Below are 17,315 nucleotides of genomic sequence, written 5' to 3'. Positions count from 1 at the left end.
AGAGCAGAATAACTGACGAATTTACGAACGCACCCCAAGTCTGTCTAGACATCGCGCGCCCGTAACCAAGGCAGAGCGTCTTGGTTGCCAAGAGCAAAGAATCTTACACATTCATTTGGACTTTTGAGACAACAATATTGTGCTGTGATGGTACCAACAAGTTTCACCCATTATTCTAAAACGGTCTATGCAAGTCATTTAGAGTGTAAGCAATGGTTCAAATAGCCTGCTAGCTAACGTAAACTATGGAAGTAATGTCGCGCTCACTGACATCCAGTTCTTCGTCCAGATTACAACATTCTTCTGTTGAAGAGAAGGATGACACGGCCTACCTTGCTGCATTGACAGCTCAAAGAAATGCCAACGCTTTCTTTGAGAAGTACGAAAAGGGTGAAGTTCAGGAGTTGCTGAGCCTGACCTCTTGTAACTGGTTTCTGGGTGGCGATGACTTCACTCAGCCAGTTGAAATGCCGCCAGGCATAATCAAACAAATGAGGAACTTCACCGACTCAAACTGCATCATTCTCGCACCTGTGGATGCCCGAGTCCCTCTTGATTACAAGGTGGTCCATCAAATAGTCCGAGAGCTCACAGTTGGCATCTATTGTTTCAACCAAGTGCCATTTATAAGTCTTGAGCCAAACTTTGACCAGAGCACCTCGTGCCAACTGTCTCCAGCATATTATGATACGAAAGTAGGTCAAATTTTGGTTAATATTGACTACACTATCAAGGCTCTTTGGCATGGAGCCTATATTCCTAGAGAAAATCGCATTCGCTTCTCTGAACTCTGGAGAAGCAGCATGGGTGTCGACTCAAATGGAGTACCCCAGACGAAGAAAGATGTGTTTGCAGAGTTTCTCACTGCAGGTATTTGGGTGACAGACAGAGAAATGTAATGTAATGCAAGATCAATACTGACATAGATAAACGCATGCCCTAACTTTGAGGCAAAATTGTGTCCGTTTTTGTAATAATGATGTTGATTAGATTCAATTGAACATGCCTACTTTAGAAATAAGATTCCCCTCAACTGGTGATGCTTGTTCCATCCTCCAGGTCTTCAGGACATCTCAGAGGAGCCCTGTTACCAGGGCATATACAACATGGAAGTCAGTGTGGATCCTACCTACGACCCCAACAGTGCAGAGGAGGAGAGCCTTTTTTCCCAACACCAGGAGAGCATCCTGCTTAAGCTGACATCCTACCTGTCCTCTGCCCGACAGCACGGCAACCTGTTTGTGTTCGAGGGCGCCCACAGTCTGGCCAGTGTGGTGAGGCTGACTGAGGAGAGGCTGGAGCTGGCCACCTACCAGAGGCTGCAGCAGAGGCTGGGTCTACAGGCAGGCCTGGTTAGGGGCTGCTTGGAGAGGAAGGCAGAGGTGTGCAGAGACCTGGCTTACCTGCGCCTCCTCACCTTCCTGGTGCCCTTCCTGGTAGGGCTAAAGAAGAGGATGAAGATCCCAGACCTGGCGCAGATGCTGCCTGCTTACTCAGGTTGGTTGCTACAGCGCAACAATGAAATATAAATTACAGGATCTCCATGAGCAACACTAGCTACATCTCTGTGCTACTTACTTACTGTGTTCATAATGCTATTTGAATTCTAGACTGAGGCCAATTTTCTGTCACTGAAACAACTAGGTTCCCCATTGCCTAATAAATCAGACTTTTATACCAATACTTAATATACAGTCTGAAACATAGCAATGCAAAATCAAAGTTTTCCTTATAAGCCAGAATGTTGACTACAATTCCTTTTTAACTTACTCTACCGGTTGTGTGGTTGGTCCTTCAGCTGCTCGAAACTTTTGACAAAATATCCACAGTACAGCGTTGTTTCACAACTTTTTTAGAGCGCCAGTACTGCTGTTGAAATGTATATCACCTGACACGTGTAAAACCATGTAAACACCTGCAGACTTCGGTTACTGTACTTCCGTCTTGTGCACATGCCTTTGGTCACAAGCAAACAAATCTTAATTGCCACACACACAGAGATACGTATTTTGAAGTCAGGCTAATAACACTTTTCTTTGGATATTACCTCACATTTCAACCAACTGAAGGACCAACGCCACAGACAATCGGCAGAGTAAGTTCAAATTATGTTTATTCAACATTCTGACTTGTAGGAACGGTTTGGAATGTTTTAACATTAATGTGTGTGGCGATGCCTGCATAATTTGAAGGCATTGCCACGTTTCGTGCCTAGGTTCCCTATGGCTATCATACCATTGACTCTGGGGTTGCAACATATGTGTTTATCGTTGTTTTCATTCTGTTTTTGTAGATGATAAACTGAAGACAGAGAGGGAATTACCACCATTGCTCCTTGGACCTGCGTTCGCCTGTAAACATTTTCCGTACAAGTCAGATGAGTATTTTCACCTTCACGGTGGGATTGAAGTTGACATCGGAACCCCTCAGCTGGAGGAGGTCTCTGAGGAAACAAAGGTGAGAGTTAGATTCACTTACTAGTGAGCCGTCACAAGCCACTTAAGAGCTATCTACTTCCACAGTGAGGCCCTAGTTTCATAATGAAATCAGGTTGTCTTGTGGTTCCCTCCAGGAGGCCTTTGCTGCACTGCAGAGTCTTGCAGTGGATCACCTAAGAGACCTGCTAAGTCAGGACACCACCTACAAAGAGCACTTCCCCGTACCAGTCCACAAGGTCAACGGCAATAAGTATGTTAAGTTCACTTGCAGAGAAGCTGTCTTAACATGCACGCATAAACACACACATCTCACTTACATTGAGCTCGGAGGCCTTGTACTCCACACACTCGCACACAGATGCACTTGTAAGAGAACACAAACCCATGCTTTTCAGTGTCCAATGGTCAGGCTCTTACGCGCTGCTTGATGTCTTTTGGCAGCTATCATGTGATCTCCATTGAGGTGGGCTCATTCTACCCTCAGCCTAACGTGGTTCCATGGTGGGAGGCCCTCAACACTGCCGTCAAAACCCTGAGAGGGAAGAGACTGCCTCTCTCTGACGTTCAGCTGCATGAGCAGTTCAAGAAGACATTTGGCTACAAAAAGGCCATCAATTGCAAGGTGATGATGAAAAAGAAGATATAGGAAGCTGTTCTCTTTTTTTTTAGTATTAGGTAAATGTAAAAGGCTTGTATGATCGTGTGTGTTATTTCTCACTGGGGTCAGAGTGTGCCATTCGGCCTGCGTGCTGCGGCAGAGCGCGGCCTATCCGCTGTGTTCTACTCGCTGTGCCGCCGGAACTCTCCATCTCACCTGGGAGTCCTGGACGAGCAGGGCTACTCCCTGCTGCACCACGCCGCCAAACACAACCACACACACATCATCTGCCAGCTGGCCACCACCGGGGTCAACCTCAACCAGACAAGCAGCGGCAGGTTCAGCCGCACAGGTCAGAGACATGCCTCTTTCTCCCTTACTCTCATTTACACACTGTCCTCAAAACTGTTTACAAACACCTTTATTTTGCAGTGAAATCTGGAGGTGGTGTTGGGCCCCCAAAAGGAGCTGGTAAGCACATACCAGTGTGAACATGCCAGCCTCACTCTACTGTAACGAAATAGGGCTTTCAGACACGGCTTTCCACTCTTTGTTTGTACCTGTTCCAGGCTCCACTCCCATGCACCTGGCTGCTCAGTGTGGTTCCCTGGAGGCCATCAGCTGTCTGCTGGCTCTGCAGGCCGACCACCGGCTAGTGGACCGCAGGGGCTGGATGGCTGTGCACTTTGCTGCCTACTACGGCCAGGTGGCCTGCATACAGGCCCTTTGCAGGAAAGACCCAGAGCTGGTGGAGATGCAAACCACTGCCGAGTGAGTGAGGAGACACTTCTAGGTTTAGAATAGATGACATGTCTAACAGGGATCAATAGGATGCAACAGCAGGCCACTGGCACCGTTACACAGATGCTTTCAGTGTCATTTAATGTAACACTAGCATGACATTGCTCTGTAATCAGCACATACAACAGTGGAGGTTGCCGAGGGGAGGACGGCTCATAATAATGGCCGGAATAGAGTCATTGGAATGGTATCAAACACAGTGGTTTCCATGTCGTCGATACCATTCCATTGACTCCATTCCGGCCATTATTATGAGCCGTCCTCCCCTCGGCAGCCTCCACTGACATACAAGTAACAGACACCACAAAATGCACTGGAGGTGGTACGGATGCATCTTCTACGTGCACACAGGTTGACGGTGTTGTTTTTTTGTCTCCTCAGGTACCGCAGCTGCCCGTTGCTCCTGACGGCCACGTCGGGCTCCGTGGATGGCCTGGACTACATGCTGTCCGCAGGAGCCGACTGGCGGAGGAGGGACAGCAAGGGCAACGACGTTGTGCAGCTGGCCGCCCTCTACTTCCACCCCAAAGTCCTCAGGCACCTCATCTCGCTGGGCCTGCCGGACCTGCCTGTCTGGAAGATCCTCGTGGGTACGCTGCCTGGTGGAAAAGATGGAGATGGGGAATTAGCTAGCGAGCGAGGGTTAAGCGAGGCCAATGTTTGGATCGCAGGTTGTATTCGTTCGATGAGTCTGCACTGATACGGAGGTGTGTGTGTGTGTGTGTGTGTGTGATGGAGCAGAGATGCTGCACAGCGAGGACCACCGCAGGCTGGAGATGGCCATACGCTGCCTGGAAGCTCTGTGTGTCACAGCCAAGTCCTTCTGGAGGGATATCATGGATGCAGGTGAGTGAGTTTTTGGAGGGTTTGGGCCTATATTAGACAGGAATGCCTTGTTTTATACTAGCCATGAATACTAGCTTTGTATTGCCAATTTACAACCATGCTTGGAGTTATACTTACAGCATTAACATTACATAATTAAACATTTTTTTTATACTACGGAATACAAAGCTAGGCCAATTGCAATAGAATCAAAATATCGAAGGACCCTAAAGCAGTTGACCTATTCTGTAGGAGGGATCCCGGCCCTGTTGGAGCTAATGCGCAGCACAAGACCAGCGCTGCAACGTATGGCTGCCGCCGTGGTGTGTCACATCTCGGAGAGGACGCCCGTGTGTGAGGCCCTGGTGCGCTATGGTGCCGTGCCGGTGCTGATCAATCTGCTGGGCAGCCAGCAGGCCGAGCTCCACTCCCGCTGTGCCCTCATGCTGGCAGACCTGGCAGGGCACAGTGACCAGTACCAGTCCCTCATAGCCCAGCAGGTTAGTACTACTGATATAATCAGTCTTTCCCATAGCCCATCTGGTTAGTATTGCTGTAACTAATAGGTGTGTTCAGTTATAACCAGGTGTGTGTGTGTGCGCGCACACGTGTGTGTGTCTGTATTTGTGTATGTTTGACGATTCGTGCGTGCGTGTTTGACAGTTTATTCCTGTGTCCCCAGGGTGGAGTGGCCCCGTTGGTGAGGCTCCTGGGCTCGGACCTACATGATGTGCTGGTGAACACTGTGCGGTGCATCAAGGCGCTGTGTGTCCATAGCCCCGGCAACCAGACGGCCGTGGCTCTGGCTGGGGGGATTCCACAACTTGTGGAGCTCTTGACTGTCAGATCAGGTACACTGTTAAATCATGAGTAAGACGATGATGATATAGAACATGATGATGAATCGTCTTTCTGGCCATGTATCTCCAGAAGTGTTGCAAGAGGAGGTGTGCGCGGCTCTGGCTGAGCTGGCTAAGGGACACCGGGAGAACCAGGACACCATCTGTGGAGCGGGCGCCGTGGCCCCGTTGGTGCTCATACTGCGGGGGAGGAAGATAGCCGCGCAGGTGAAGGCGGCCAGAGCCCTGGAGGCCATCGCCGATCACAACCCTGCCATACAGGCCCGCTTTCTGAAGAAGTCGGCCGCCAAGCACCTCCTACGACTCTTAAAGGTCGGACCTGAGCAAGTCAAATCATTGTTTCCCTCATTTCTAAATATGCTTATGGAATTCTTGAACATTTTATATTCATGTACTTTAACTTGTGTCCCCTGGGCCATGTTCAGGGTTGAGTTCAGTAGGGCACACTGTATCAAACTGTTTTGCAACAGAAAATGAACATCTGTGTTCTTATGGGACAAATTCAGATAGTACCTCCCCATTTCAATCTTTTTCTCCCTATTGAACGTGACCCAGGTGTTCCAGGTGGAGGCGAGGGAGCAGGGGGCCGTCTCTCTATGGGCCTTGGCAGGACACACTCTGAAGCAACAGAGACTCATGGCAGAGCACATCGGCTACCACTTCATCCTCGAGCTCATCCTCTCCTCCTCCGACAGGATGCAATACGTCGGTAGGTTCTCTCATTTCTCATATTTTTTGTTTTAAATGTACTTGCTCTGTACTTGCTAAGTCTCTTACGCAAAAGAGGTCTTTTACACCAAAGTAATCTCTCTCACAAGAGGATGTTAAATGGCAATCATCGGTTCATGAACAGAGTTGGCTCGCTGACATCAAGCTTTTCCAGACATTTTATTCAGTCAAGGGGATGCAGTCTCCGGGGATCGATGAAACTAAACACTGAGTGTCGTAAAACAACGAAACTTCCATGCGTTGTTGACAGGCGACGCAGATAAATGATTGACTGTACCATAAACAGGCACCCTGAGGTTTGTGCTGGAGCGAGGCTCACCTCTGTCACCGCAAGATCAGCCGCCTCCTACCCCCAGACGGCTTTCCTCTGCTAGACTCATCACTCGCAGCCAGAGCACAGGAAGGCATGCAGTCAGGAATGCCTGTCTGTCTATCCCTCCATTGGGGATCCCAACACCTTGAAAATAAGAGGAAAACAAAATTGAATGTGACAAACATTTCAATATCCCAAAGTTGATTTGGAAGAACTGGGGTATCAATTGGAATGGGATGGGTCACTCCCCATACCTCTGTCATTCCTTGAACACGTGTTCCCGGGTATTTTTTTGTTTGTTGCTGTAACAAGTTAAGAGCCTCTACTCTTCCCTCAGGTCCTCGGGCTGTCACACATGTCTACAGAACATCTGTACAGCAGCCTCTGAAATAGTTTCTGTCCAGACAAGACGACAGATGGTTCTTTAATTCCAGCCTTCTTTTTCACCAAACAAATGCCTGTCGTTCTCTTAAAAGGGAGACGAACTGAGGTTAATGATGTGGAAATGGTAGGCCTGCGCCTGACCACAATAACACCCCGACCAATGGTTTAAAAAGTGAATGTACAGATTTAATTCTAGGTAACACTTTACCTGAACCGTTTGTCACAAAGTCTACATAACGCCATCATAGTAATGGCATAACAGTCATGACCGCTAATGGCAGCTTACAGCCCTAGCGACTAACTTTACACTATGCTAACCCAAAATTGTTATTAGGGCCAACTAATTGACAGGTGATAACTCTAGCCAACTAGCTTACCTAGATAATATTTTCCGCCATGACTTTCATGAGCTGACAGCTGGCAGCAACTTATGCCTTCGTCCTGTCATCTTTACTGATGGACACCACTGCTGGCCGACACTCCATAAAGGCATCCCTCACTCACATCCCAGCACTGCCACCAATTGTCAAATGTGGTGTGGAGGTTTCAGATCTGGTCAGGCCAGAGAGGGCCCTTATGAAAGAATTCAAGTCAAGGTTTACATTCAATTCAGCTTGGTAAAGTGTAAACAAATAGTATTGTGTTTCAGGCTGCCAGGCAGTTATAGCACTGAGCAGGGACAGTCGGAGCCACCAGGACGGGCTGTGTAAAGAAAATGGGGTGCCCCCACTGGTTCGTCTACTACGGGGGTCCCGGACCACAGAGAGTACCCTCCTCAGCGTTATACGATCCCTGGGCATCCTGTGTATTGGTTTGTACATTCTCACTGTAGCCTTAATCTTATCTTGAGAAACACACAGTACATGCACTCAAAGGTTTGCATAAACCATGCATTGGTATCAATGGGAGATTTGATTTCATGATACTACTTGATGATTTTTGCCCATTGATGTTTTAACAGTGCTACAGTAGTAACATGGCTTTCAGACTTGACTTGGAAACAGGTCATAGTATACAAGCTAATAATATACCATGACTTCTAGTGCATGCATTTTTTGTACATCTATTTTTAGGAGGGGCACACACCAATAACCCAAACAGCCAGAGGGTCATAGCTGAGGAGCAAGCCATTCCAACTCTGTTAGAACTTGTGAAGCACCAACAATCACTGCAGGTCAAGGTAAATACATTTGAAAATTGATCACAAAAAAAAAAAAATGTTCTTTCCTCTTAAATGTCCTTGGTAGTGCCACAAAAGTCCCACAAACAAAGGGTGTCCAATAATAGAATTTTCCATTGAAAGAAATTGAGGCTTGGGTGACATGTTGATTCTCCCTCAGGTCCAAGTGGCTCAAACGCTGGCCTGTGTGCTGCTTGGAAACCAGGACCTACAAACAACCTTCTGGGAAAAAGAGGAGTTTACCTACAAAACAGTTCTAGAGTTGCTGCGAGTGCCAGATCAGGTAAACCATTTGAAAGGTGTGGGCTACTTCAAACCAACTTTAGCCCAGAACCTTTCGGTATGTCAGCACAGTCACTAACAAGATGAGGTGGAACAAGTTATGGGTCTAGTAGAGATTTGAAAGAAAAGCATCCAAGATTCAATACTGTTATCTCAATGTGCAATGAACTACTGGCACCTAATGGTCAAGGACTGCTCAAGCACTAAGGGGTGTTGACACTCCGTAAAGTGCATTCCCCATGGCAATTTGTCATGTTTGCCTTTTCCCAGCAGGACATCTCCCTGGAGGCTGGTTATGCCCTGTCTCTGTTTGCCTACAACAACACCACCCAGCAGGCAGCCATCCTGCAGAATGGGGGCATTCCCATAGCCATGTACGAGCCCTTCTTGAACTCCAGGAACGAGATGGAGAGGGCCAAAGCTGCTTTTCAGGTAGCCATGAAGCAGATCATAAAAATTTTAAAAAATCACCTGACGGCCACAGTAATATTGAGTCATTAGCAGCTGCTGATTTGTATGTGTTTTCCGACTTGACACAAAATTAGCGTTAGGTAATGCCTTTTATCGCTACCTTTTCATTTCGTGGTAACTGGTCTCTCCAGATAGTTGTGCTGGCCAAAGTGATCACGGACATGGACCAGGTGACTCTGTCTGCCAGAGGGGTGACTGTCCTTGTAGACCTTCTGCAGTCCACTAATCCCAACACTGTGGTCCTGACAGGTAACTTCAGCCCAGTACTATGTATGGGAAGAACATTATATACACTGAGCAAAAATATAAAACGCAACATGTAAACTGTTGGTTTCATAAAAGACCCCAGAAATGTTCCATACGAAGAAAAAGCTTATTTCTCTCACATTTTGTGCACAAATTTGTTCACATCCCTGTTTAGTGAGAATTTCTGCCAAGATAATCCATCCACTTGACAGGTGTGGCATATCAAGAAGCTGATTAAACGGCATGATCATTATTTATTATTAATATTTATTGGGGACAATAAAAACCCACTCAAATGTGCAGTTTTGAGTGCACAGAAATACGTGATGAGATCCTGAGGCCCATTTTTTTTTAAGGTATCTGTGACCAACAGATGCATAATTTATTTATTTCAATTGACTGATTTCCTTATGAACTGTAACTCAGTAAAATCTCAAATTGGTGCATGTTATATTTTTGTTCAGTATAGAAGAACACTAGTCTTACCTTACTGCATACATTTTTGCCATAGCTCAGTTGCTAGCCAGTCTGGCTCACACCCGGGCAGGCATTCCTGATGCTATTGTCACCATGGGAGCTGTTGGTCACCTATGTGCTCACCTGTATTCTGAGGAGGAAGAGGTAAGGATGGGACTTGTGGTATGGGGGAGCATTCCTGTCTATGACTATTGCCTGAAATCTAACAGACTATCAAGATAATTCATTCTACAACCATCAATTGCTATCCAACTTTACATATTTCAGGTTACGATGTGCAGATTTGATACAAGCATGGTGATAAAATCTGGAATATTTTCAGGTGCGAACAGCATCTTCAAGTGCCCTCGGCTACCTCACCTTTAACCGTCACGCACATCGCCTCTTGTTGGTGGAATGTCGAAACACTCCATCTATGTACGACCTTTTGACCCAGCATCTCATCGAGGACGCCAAGATCTCACACATTTTTACTGCGGAGTTCGAAAGGCAGAAAATAGTGGGGCTGCCATCACTAAGGTATGTTTTGGTTTTTTTGCCCCAAAAAATCAATGCTTTCATATTTCTAGCTGGGATAACATCAATCATTTGTCCTTTTTAACACAGTTTGGAGATAAATGGTGGCCCACCTGTTCCTCAGCGCAACAAAAAAGGTACATTTTGTTATGCTGTACATAATTATAATTATTTGAATCTATTTCATATAAAAGTCGCAATCGTCTTTGTCGCCTCTACCTACGTCAGGTTTGTCCAAAAAGACAAGCCGCACTCCTGGCCTGTCAGTGTCTGCAGGCCACTTTGGGAGGAGCAGCTCGGCCCCAGTTCTCCAGCTTCAACCCCAGAGGAGCAGGACAGCCAACCCTAAGGTTAGGCTGCAGGGAGAGGGGCCAACCCATAGCTCCCAGCCCACCCTGGAGTCACTGAGGCTGGATAAGGACAGCCAGCGGCCCCGGCAAAGGCAGTGACCCCTGGAGGTCAGCCTAGGATCTAGCCTGACTGGGCTAGCTTAAAGTAGTAGTGAACTTATGACTCAGGGAGCCATTCTATTTATGTTCAAGATGAATGTATTACATTTATATTATTAATGGAAATGACTGACTTAATGGTATAATATATTGGAAGTCAATTGAATAAAAAAACAAAATGAAACACCTAACACAGAACGGAGTCATTTCTGCCAGGATGTATTTCAAAAGTTTAATCGTAAATAGTAGGAATTATATGCATCATGGATATGCACATAAGTGAACGTCAGTCCGTAAACCTCAGCTTTAATGGTGGAAGTTTGATAGCTGCCTCCTTCACTTCTGCTGTTATGTTCACACCCAGGGGAGCTCTAGAACACAAGGGGCAACAATTAAGCTATAGAACTGTTATCAATAGAAGTTAGTCATCTTTTTTACTTACTTGGGCTCATAGTTGACCTCCTCAGTATGGGACAGGATGCCCTTTCCTTCCCTCAGTCGCTCAACTCCATTCCTGAAATAAAGTGTGGTTGAATGCACTGGACTCCAAAGCCATATATAGGCTGTGTATTATAGCTTACTATCTTATGTTTTTATTATATACAGTACCAGTCAACATTTGACACACTACTCATTCAAGGGTTTTTCTTTGTTTGTACTATTTTCTACATTGTAGAATAATAGAAGACAAACTATGAAATAACACATTGAATCATGTAGTAACCAAAAAAGTGTTAAACAAATTAAAATATTTTATATTCTTCAAAGTAGCCACCCTTTGACAGATCCAATTAAATATGATTCCTGATTAAACTGTACAACATATGAGGGGTTATTTTGCAAAAACATATCTCCATTTGTATTTATCCTAAATGTTTGTGTGTTTTTATTTGTGTACACTCCAGGGAACTCGTCATATGTGAGGTAATATTTAGATTATTTATTTTTTTACACGTTTCTCGAGTTTCATCCTTCTGCCATCAAGAGTTGCAGTTTCTCATTTCTCCAGGTTATGTGCGTACGTATGGGTCAAAGTGTCCGTGGAGGACCGCACATTCTCCCGTCAAGTTTTTTTTATTTTTATAAACCCCAAAAAGTTTGCTTAGAAAGTGACGTACGCCTTCTTTTGTGCCTATGCAGCGTTTATAAATGATGCCCCTGGAATGCATTTCAATTAACAGGTGTGCCTTGTTAAAAGAATTTATGGAATTTATTTCCTTAATGTATTTGAGCCAATCAGTTGTGTTGTGACAAGGTAGGGATGGCATACAGAAGATAGCCCTATGTGGTAAAATACCAAGTTCATATTAAGGCAAGAACAGCTCAAATAAGAGAAACGACAGTACATTACATGAAGGTCAGTCAATCCGAAAAATGTCAAGAGCTTTGAAAGTTTCTTCAAGTGCAGTCGCAAAAACCAAGCGCTATGATGAAACTGGCTCACATGAGGATCGCCACAGAAAAGGAAGACCCAGAGTTACCTCTGCTGCAGAGGATAAGTTCATTAGAGTTAACTGCACCTCAAATTACAGCACAAATAAATGCTTCACAGAATTCAAGTAACAGACACATCTCAACATCAACTGTTCAGAGACTGCGTGAATCAGACCTTCATGGTCGAATTGCTGCAAAGAAACCACTAAAGGACACCAATAAGAAGGGACTTGCTTGGGCCAAGAAACACCAGCAATGGACATTCGACCGGTGAAAATCTGTTCTTTGGTTTGATGAGTCCAAATTTGAGATTTTTGTTTCCAACTACCGTGTCTTTGTGAGACACAGAGTAAGTGAACGGATGATCTCCGCATGTGTGGTTCCCACCATGAAGTATGGAGGAGATGGTGTGATGGTGCTTTGCTGGTGACACGGTGATTTAGAATTCACTATGCGAGGTGATATGTGCTTAGTGGGACTATCTTTTTTTTTTTTCAACAGAACAATGACCCAACACACCTCCAGGCTGTGTAAGGGCTATTTGACCAAGAAGGAGAGTGATGGAGTGCTGCATCAGATGAACTGGCCTCCACAATCACCCGACCTCAACCCAATTGAAATGGTTTGGGATGAGTTGGACTGCAGAGTGAAGGAAAAGCAGCCAACATGTGCTCAGCATATGTGGGAACTCCTTCAAGACTGTTGGAAAAGCATTCCAGGTGAAGCTGTTTGGGAGAATGCCAAGAGTGTGCCAAGCTATCGTCAAGGCAAAGGGTGGCTACTTTGAAGAATCTCAAATATTGTCACGTTCTTCAAAATGATCGGACCAAGGCGCAGCGTGAGTATAGTTCCACATATTTATTTAAGTGAAACTAACAAAATAACAAAACTTACAAAGACCGTGAGGACGTAGTGCCCAAACACACTAACAATCAATCAATATCCCACAAAACACAGGTGGGGAAATAGCTACCTAAATATGATCCCCAATCAGAGGCAACGATAAACAGCTGCCTCTAATTGGGAACCATATTAGCACCAACATAGAAATAGACATACTAAATCACCCCCTAGTCACGCCCTGACCTACTACACCATAGAGAACCAAGGGCTCTCTATGGTCAGGGCGTGACAAATATAAAATATATTTTAATTTGTTTAACACTTTTGGTTACTACATGATTCCACATGTGTTATTTCATAGTGTTGATGTCTTTACTATTATTCTACAATGTAGAAAATAGTAAAAATAAAGAAACCCTTGAATGAGTGTGTGTATATATATATTTTTAAATTAGTTATACTATTTTGATATTGAGTACTGCATTGTTGGGTAGAGCATGCAAGTTAAGAATTTCACTGTACTTGTGCATGTGACAAAACTAACGATATATTTTCAAAACCAAAATAACTAATAGTCTTCTACATACCATGCAATCATGACTCCATTGTCAGTACAAAACTTGGAAGGAGGACAAAGCAAATGTAATCCAGTGGTGTCTGTGACAATTTTCAAAGTCTTTCGGATGTACTGGTTACTGGCAACTCCTCCTGACACCACCTAACAGAGCAAAACATTTAGGACACCGTATGGACACCATACCATTGTTTGTAGAAATACTGTGCCTTCAGAAAATATTCACACCACATTACTTTTTCCAAATTTTGTTGTGTTACAGCCGGAATTGAAAATGTATTAAATTGAGATTTTGTGTCACTGGCCTACGCACAATACCGCATAATGTCAAAGTGGAATTAAGTTTTTCAAAATTGTTACAAATTATGCAAGCCTAAATAATTTCAGGAGTAAACATGTGCTTAACAAATTGCATGGACTCACTCTGTGTGCAATAATAGTGTTTCACAGGATTTTTGAATGACTACCTCATCTCTACCCCACACATACAATTATCTGTAAGGTCCCTCAGTTGAGCAGTGAATTTCAAATACAGATTTAATCACAAAAACCAGGGAGGTTTTCCAATGCCTCGCAAAGGGCTGGAGTACAGAGCCAAAACAAACCAAAAAGTGTCACTGCCCCAATACTTTTGGCGCTCATTGTACACTGAGTATACCAAACAGTAGGAGCACCTTCCTAATATTGAGTTCCTCTTGGCCTCAGGACAGTGTCAATTCATCGGGGCAAGGACTTTACAAGGTGTCAAAAGCGTTCCACAAGGATGCTTGCCCATATTGACCCCAATGCTTCCCACAGTTGTGTCAAGTGGACTGGAAGTCCTTTGGGTGGTGGAACATTCTTGACACACACAGGAAACTGTTGCGCGTGAAAAACCCAGCAGCGTTGTAGTTCTTGACACAAACCAGTGCGCCTGGCACCTACTACCATACCCATATTTTTTCTTGCCCATTCACCCTCTGGATGGTGCACACACACAATCCATGTCTCAATTGTCTCAAAGCTTAAAAAACCTTCTTTAACCTGTCTCCTCCCCTTCATCTACACTGATTTAACAAGTGACATCAATAAGGGATACCTTTCGCCTGGATTCTATGTCATGGAAGGAGCAGGTGTTCTTAATGTTTTGTTTACTCAGTGTATATTAGTGATTTATTCTTATTCATTTTTTTACAAATGTTAGAATTTCTTCTTCCATGGAGTATTTTATGTAGATCGTTGACAAAAAAAATGACAATTAAATCCACAACAAAGTGGAAAAAGTCATGGGGTGTGAATACTTTCTGAAGGAGATAATTCAATGCAATATTGTGGATTAGATCATCTTGATAGCTGTGAAAACCACTATCCAATGATAGGATTTCACTCACCAGTGTTGGATTGCAGGAAGGCAGGAGGCCTTTGGCCTTACAGAACAAAATGGCACGATGTGTGCGCTTGGCAATGTGAGAGGCCACTGTGTGCTGCATAGCAGCAGCTATGTCATTAACACATGACAACAAAGTTCCCTGCTCCACACCTTGGATGAAAAAACACATGTAGGTGCATTTTCACACAAAAATGATCTTTTGGTATTTGTTTCATTAGTCAATTGTTGATATAGTCCCAAAATGTTTTGCATATCAGCAATCAAGGATCAATATATAACTTTCAAAATAAAGAAATATAGCTGGGACTTCTGTATTTTGAAAGTTATATATCTCGAAACATTGATGGCTGGCTGACATGCAAAACATGTTGGGCCAATATCAACAATGGACTAATTGTCCTTCAATTTAAATTATCTGATTATATTAGTTGATTAGGGAAAGGTTATGATATAAATGCATATTATATCTTCATGAATTATTTATTACCTTCCTCCTTCTCTTTTTTCTGTATTGACATCGTCACCTGATTTCGCAGACCAGCGAAGGAAAAGTTACAGTCATAGTGCGCTCCCATTGGTGGCTTGAAGAGAAACTTCAACCTGTCTCCATCTCGAGCCAGAAGCTCTATTGCTTGACCCCCACTTATCATGGAGCACTTTGGGTGTTTGATGAGTGACAAACGTCTCGCCACCTGTGAACACACAAATGTCACAAATTCAAGGCCAAGAAAACCCACCGGCCAAGTTATACTCTTTACCTTGTCCATAGTGTCCCCTGGAGCTTCATCCAGTGTTTGACCCAGGAGAAGAAAGTCATCGATTCCTCTGGCCAGAGCCAAGAGAGAGTGACCCCCGGAGACTAGGAGGACGAGGAAGGGGAATACTACAGGCTGGAGCATCCTGACTGTCAGGGCATGGGCCTCCATGTGGTGGATGGGGATGAAGGGCTTCTGGTGTAGCTTTACAAAGTTCAGGCTAAAGTCCAGGCCTATCCCAAGACTCAGGGCCAGGCCCGGCTTCACTGTGGTGGCTACAGCAGACAGTTGACTCTGGGTGATGCCACTCCTCTCCATGGCCTCCTGGACGACACGGCCTATGTTCTCTCTGTGGAGCCGCTGGGCAACAGTGGGAATAATCCCACCAGTCCTACAATCAAATACAAATGGAGAACATGATGTCCTTTGCAAGGTTTTATCTTGAATCTTGACCAAGGGGGGCATTGCACTGATAAATAAGACGATCACTTTTGTTGAATGAACATGAAAAAAATACTATATTGTACCCACTTCATGTGCACCTCTTTTTGTGAATGAAGAGATTCTCCAAGGATTAAGCCTGTTTCATCCATTACAGCCGCACCTGTCTCGTCGCAGCTTGTCTCAATGCCGAGAACAAGCCTGGAACTCATTTTTCTTCTAAAAGCACATTTGCTTAAAATCTTGACTCTAAACATACGTGTGCCCTGTTGAGCCGAAGCTTTAAATGCAAACATTTTATTTCACTAAACCCAATTTTCCTGCACTAGCCAAAGTACATGTTTAAATTACTGAAATTTGGTATGCACCGCTATCCGTAGAGCATCGCAAGAGGCGAGATAAATAGCTCTGCTACCAGGGACCATTACGATGGTCTATTAGTATTTTCTAAAGGTATGTCATTCATTAATAACTTGATTTTAAGTATCACGACAATGCCACTGTCAGGTGACAATTAAATACGTTTGCATTTGTCGCAAAAGCTCAAATTGCGATGCTGATTTTCTTTTTGTGCGGAGCTCCACGACCTCACGCTTCTACTTCAGAGGAGCTTGTGTCACATGTAAACAATTCCTCCATGAAACATCAAATAGTTTTCTAGTTAGGTCCAGTTACATTTTTCCGAGTTGAAAATGAGTGGGCCTGCCAAATGATTGCTACCAACCGGCCAGACTTTTCCCACCGTTGTAAATGTAATCTGTGGCAGATATTTTTCCTTCTAACCCCCCCCCCCCCCCCCCCCCCTCTTAAAAGATTTAGATGCACTATTGTAAAGTGGTTGTTCCACTGGATATCATAAGGTGAATGCACCAATTTGTAAGTCGCTCTGGATAAGAGCGTCTGCTAAATGACTTAAATGTAAATGTAAAATGTGAAAGAACATTTTAAATGTTTTGTGGGTATCGACAGGAATTTGTTTTAATTGAATAACTACTTTTTTTTATTAACCTAGAAAACAAAACTGTGGGTGGCTCTGAATAGTGATAGCCTTTGTTTCAGGGGGAAATTATATGCAGTTGGACATCAACAAGCATTGACGGAAATGTAGAGCCAGCTATTTGGATGAAATGTCACTTTTTACAGTTCTAATCAAAGCTGGTCCACAAGGCACATTTAATTCGGCAATCAATATGCGATATGAATTCAAAATGTGTACTTGTTGTATTTTGTTCGTCTGATGTAAAAGTATCCTCACATCTTTGCGGCACTGCATCCAATGTTTATCTTATTTGGATGATTTTGCAACAACGGGCACTTCTATGTCCTTGGG

The 17,315-nt window shown here is 44.3% G+C and overlaps 2 protein-coding genes across 4 annotated transcripts; one reads left to right on the top strand and one right to left on the bottom strand.

Annotated features, from left to right (window-relative positions):
• Positions 1-94: 94 nt before the first annotated feature.
• ankar (ankyrin and armadillo repeat containing) lies at positions 95-10,760 on the top strand. Of its 2 annotated transcripts, none has more exons than XM_045704433.2 (23): positions 95-870; positions 1,060-1,497; positions 2,294-2,457; positions 2,573-2,688; positions 2,880-3,060; positions 3,166-3,388; positions 3,469-3,507; positions 3,606-3,807; positions 4,219-4,427; positions 4,579-4,683; positions 4,915-5,162; positions 5,345-5,513; positions 5,593-5,834; positions 6,078-6,231; positions 7,598-7,759; positions 8,022-8,128; positions 8,289-8,411; positions 8,684-8,842; positions 9,013-9,130; positions 9,639-9,748; positions 9,927-10,123; positions 10,211-10,257; positions 10,349-10,760. In XM_045704433.2, exons 1-23 carry the CDS (start codon positions 246-248, stop codon positions 10,567-10,569), a joined length of 4,359 nt encoding a protein of 1,452 aa, XP_045560389.1. In that variant the 5' UTR covers positions 95-245; the 3' UTR covers positions 10,570-10,760. The 2 variants fall into 2 exon arrangements, with proteins under 2 accessions (XP_045560389.1, XP_014019729.2); XM_014164254.3 differs by having other exon boundaries at positions 8,681-8,842.
• Positions 10,761-10,787: 27 nt separating this feature from the next.
• Positions 10,788-16,613, bottom strand: osgepl1 (O-sialoglycoprotein endopeptidase-like 1). 2 transcript variants are annotated; one of them, XM_014164257.3, is made up of 7 exons: positions 16,076-16,613; positions 15,548-15,935; positions 15,277-15,481; positions 14,791-14,939; positions 13,434-13,564; positions 11,012-11,083; positions 10,788-10,940 (listed from the first exon to the last, which is right to left on the bottom strand). In XM_014164257.3, the coding sequence occupies exons 1-7, from the start codon at positions 16,279-16,281 to the stop codon at positions 10,856-10,858; spliced, it is 1,236 nt and encodes a 411-aa protein (XP_014019732.1). In that variant the 5' UTR covers positions 16,282-16,613; the 3' UTR covers positions 10,788-10,855. The 2 variants fall into 2 exon arrangements, with proteins under 2 accessions (XP_014019732.1, XP_014019731.1); XM_014164256.3 differs by having other exon boundaries at positions 15,277-15,935.
• Positions 16,614-17,315: the final 702 nt, after the last annotated feature.

Source organism: Salmo salar, chromosome 21 (genome assembly GCF_965601325.2).
Source record: "Salmo salar chromosome 21, fSalSal1, whole genome shotgun sequence".
Lineage (NCBI taxonomy): Eukaryota > Metazoa > Chordata > Actinopteri > Salmoniformes > Salmonidae > Salmo > Salmo salar.
Note: the sequence above shows the minus strand (reverse complement) of the source record. Positions and strands in the feature narration are given on the sequence as shown.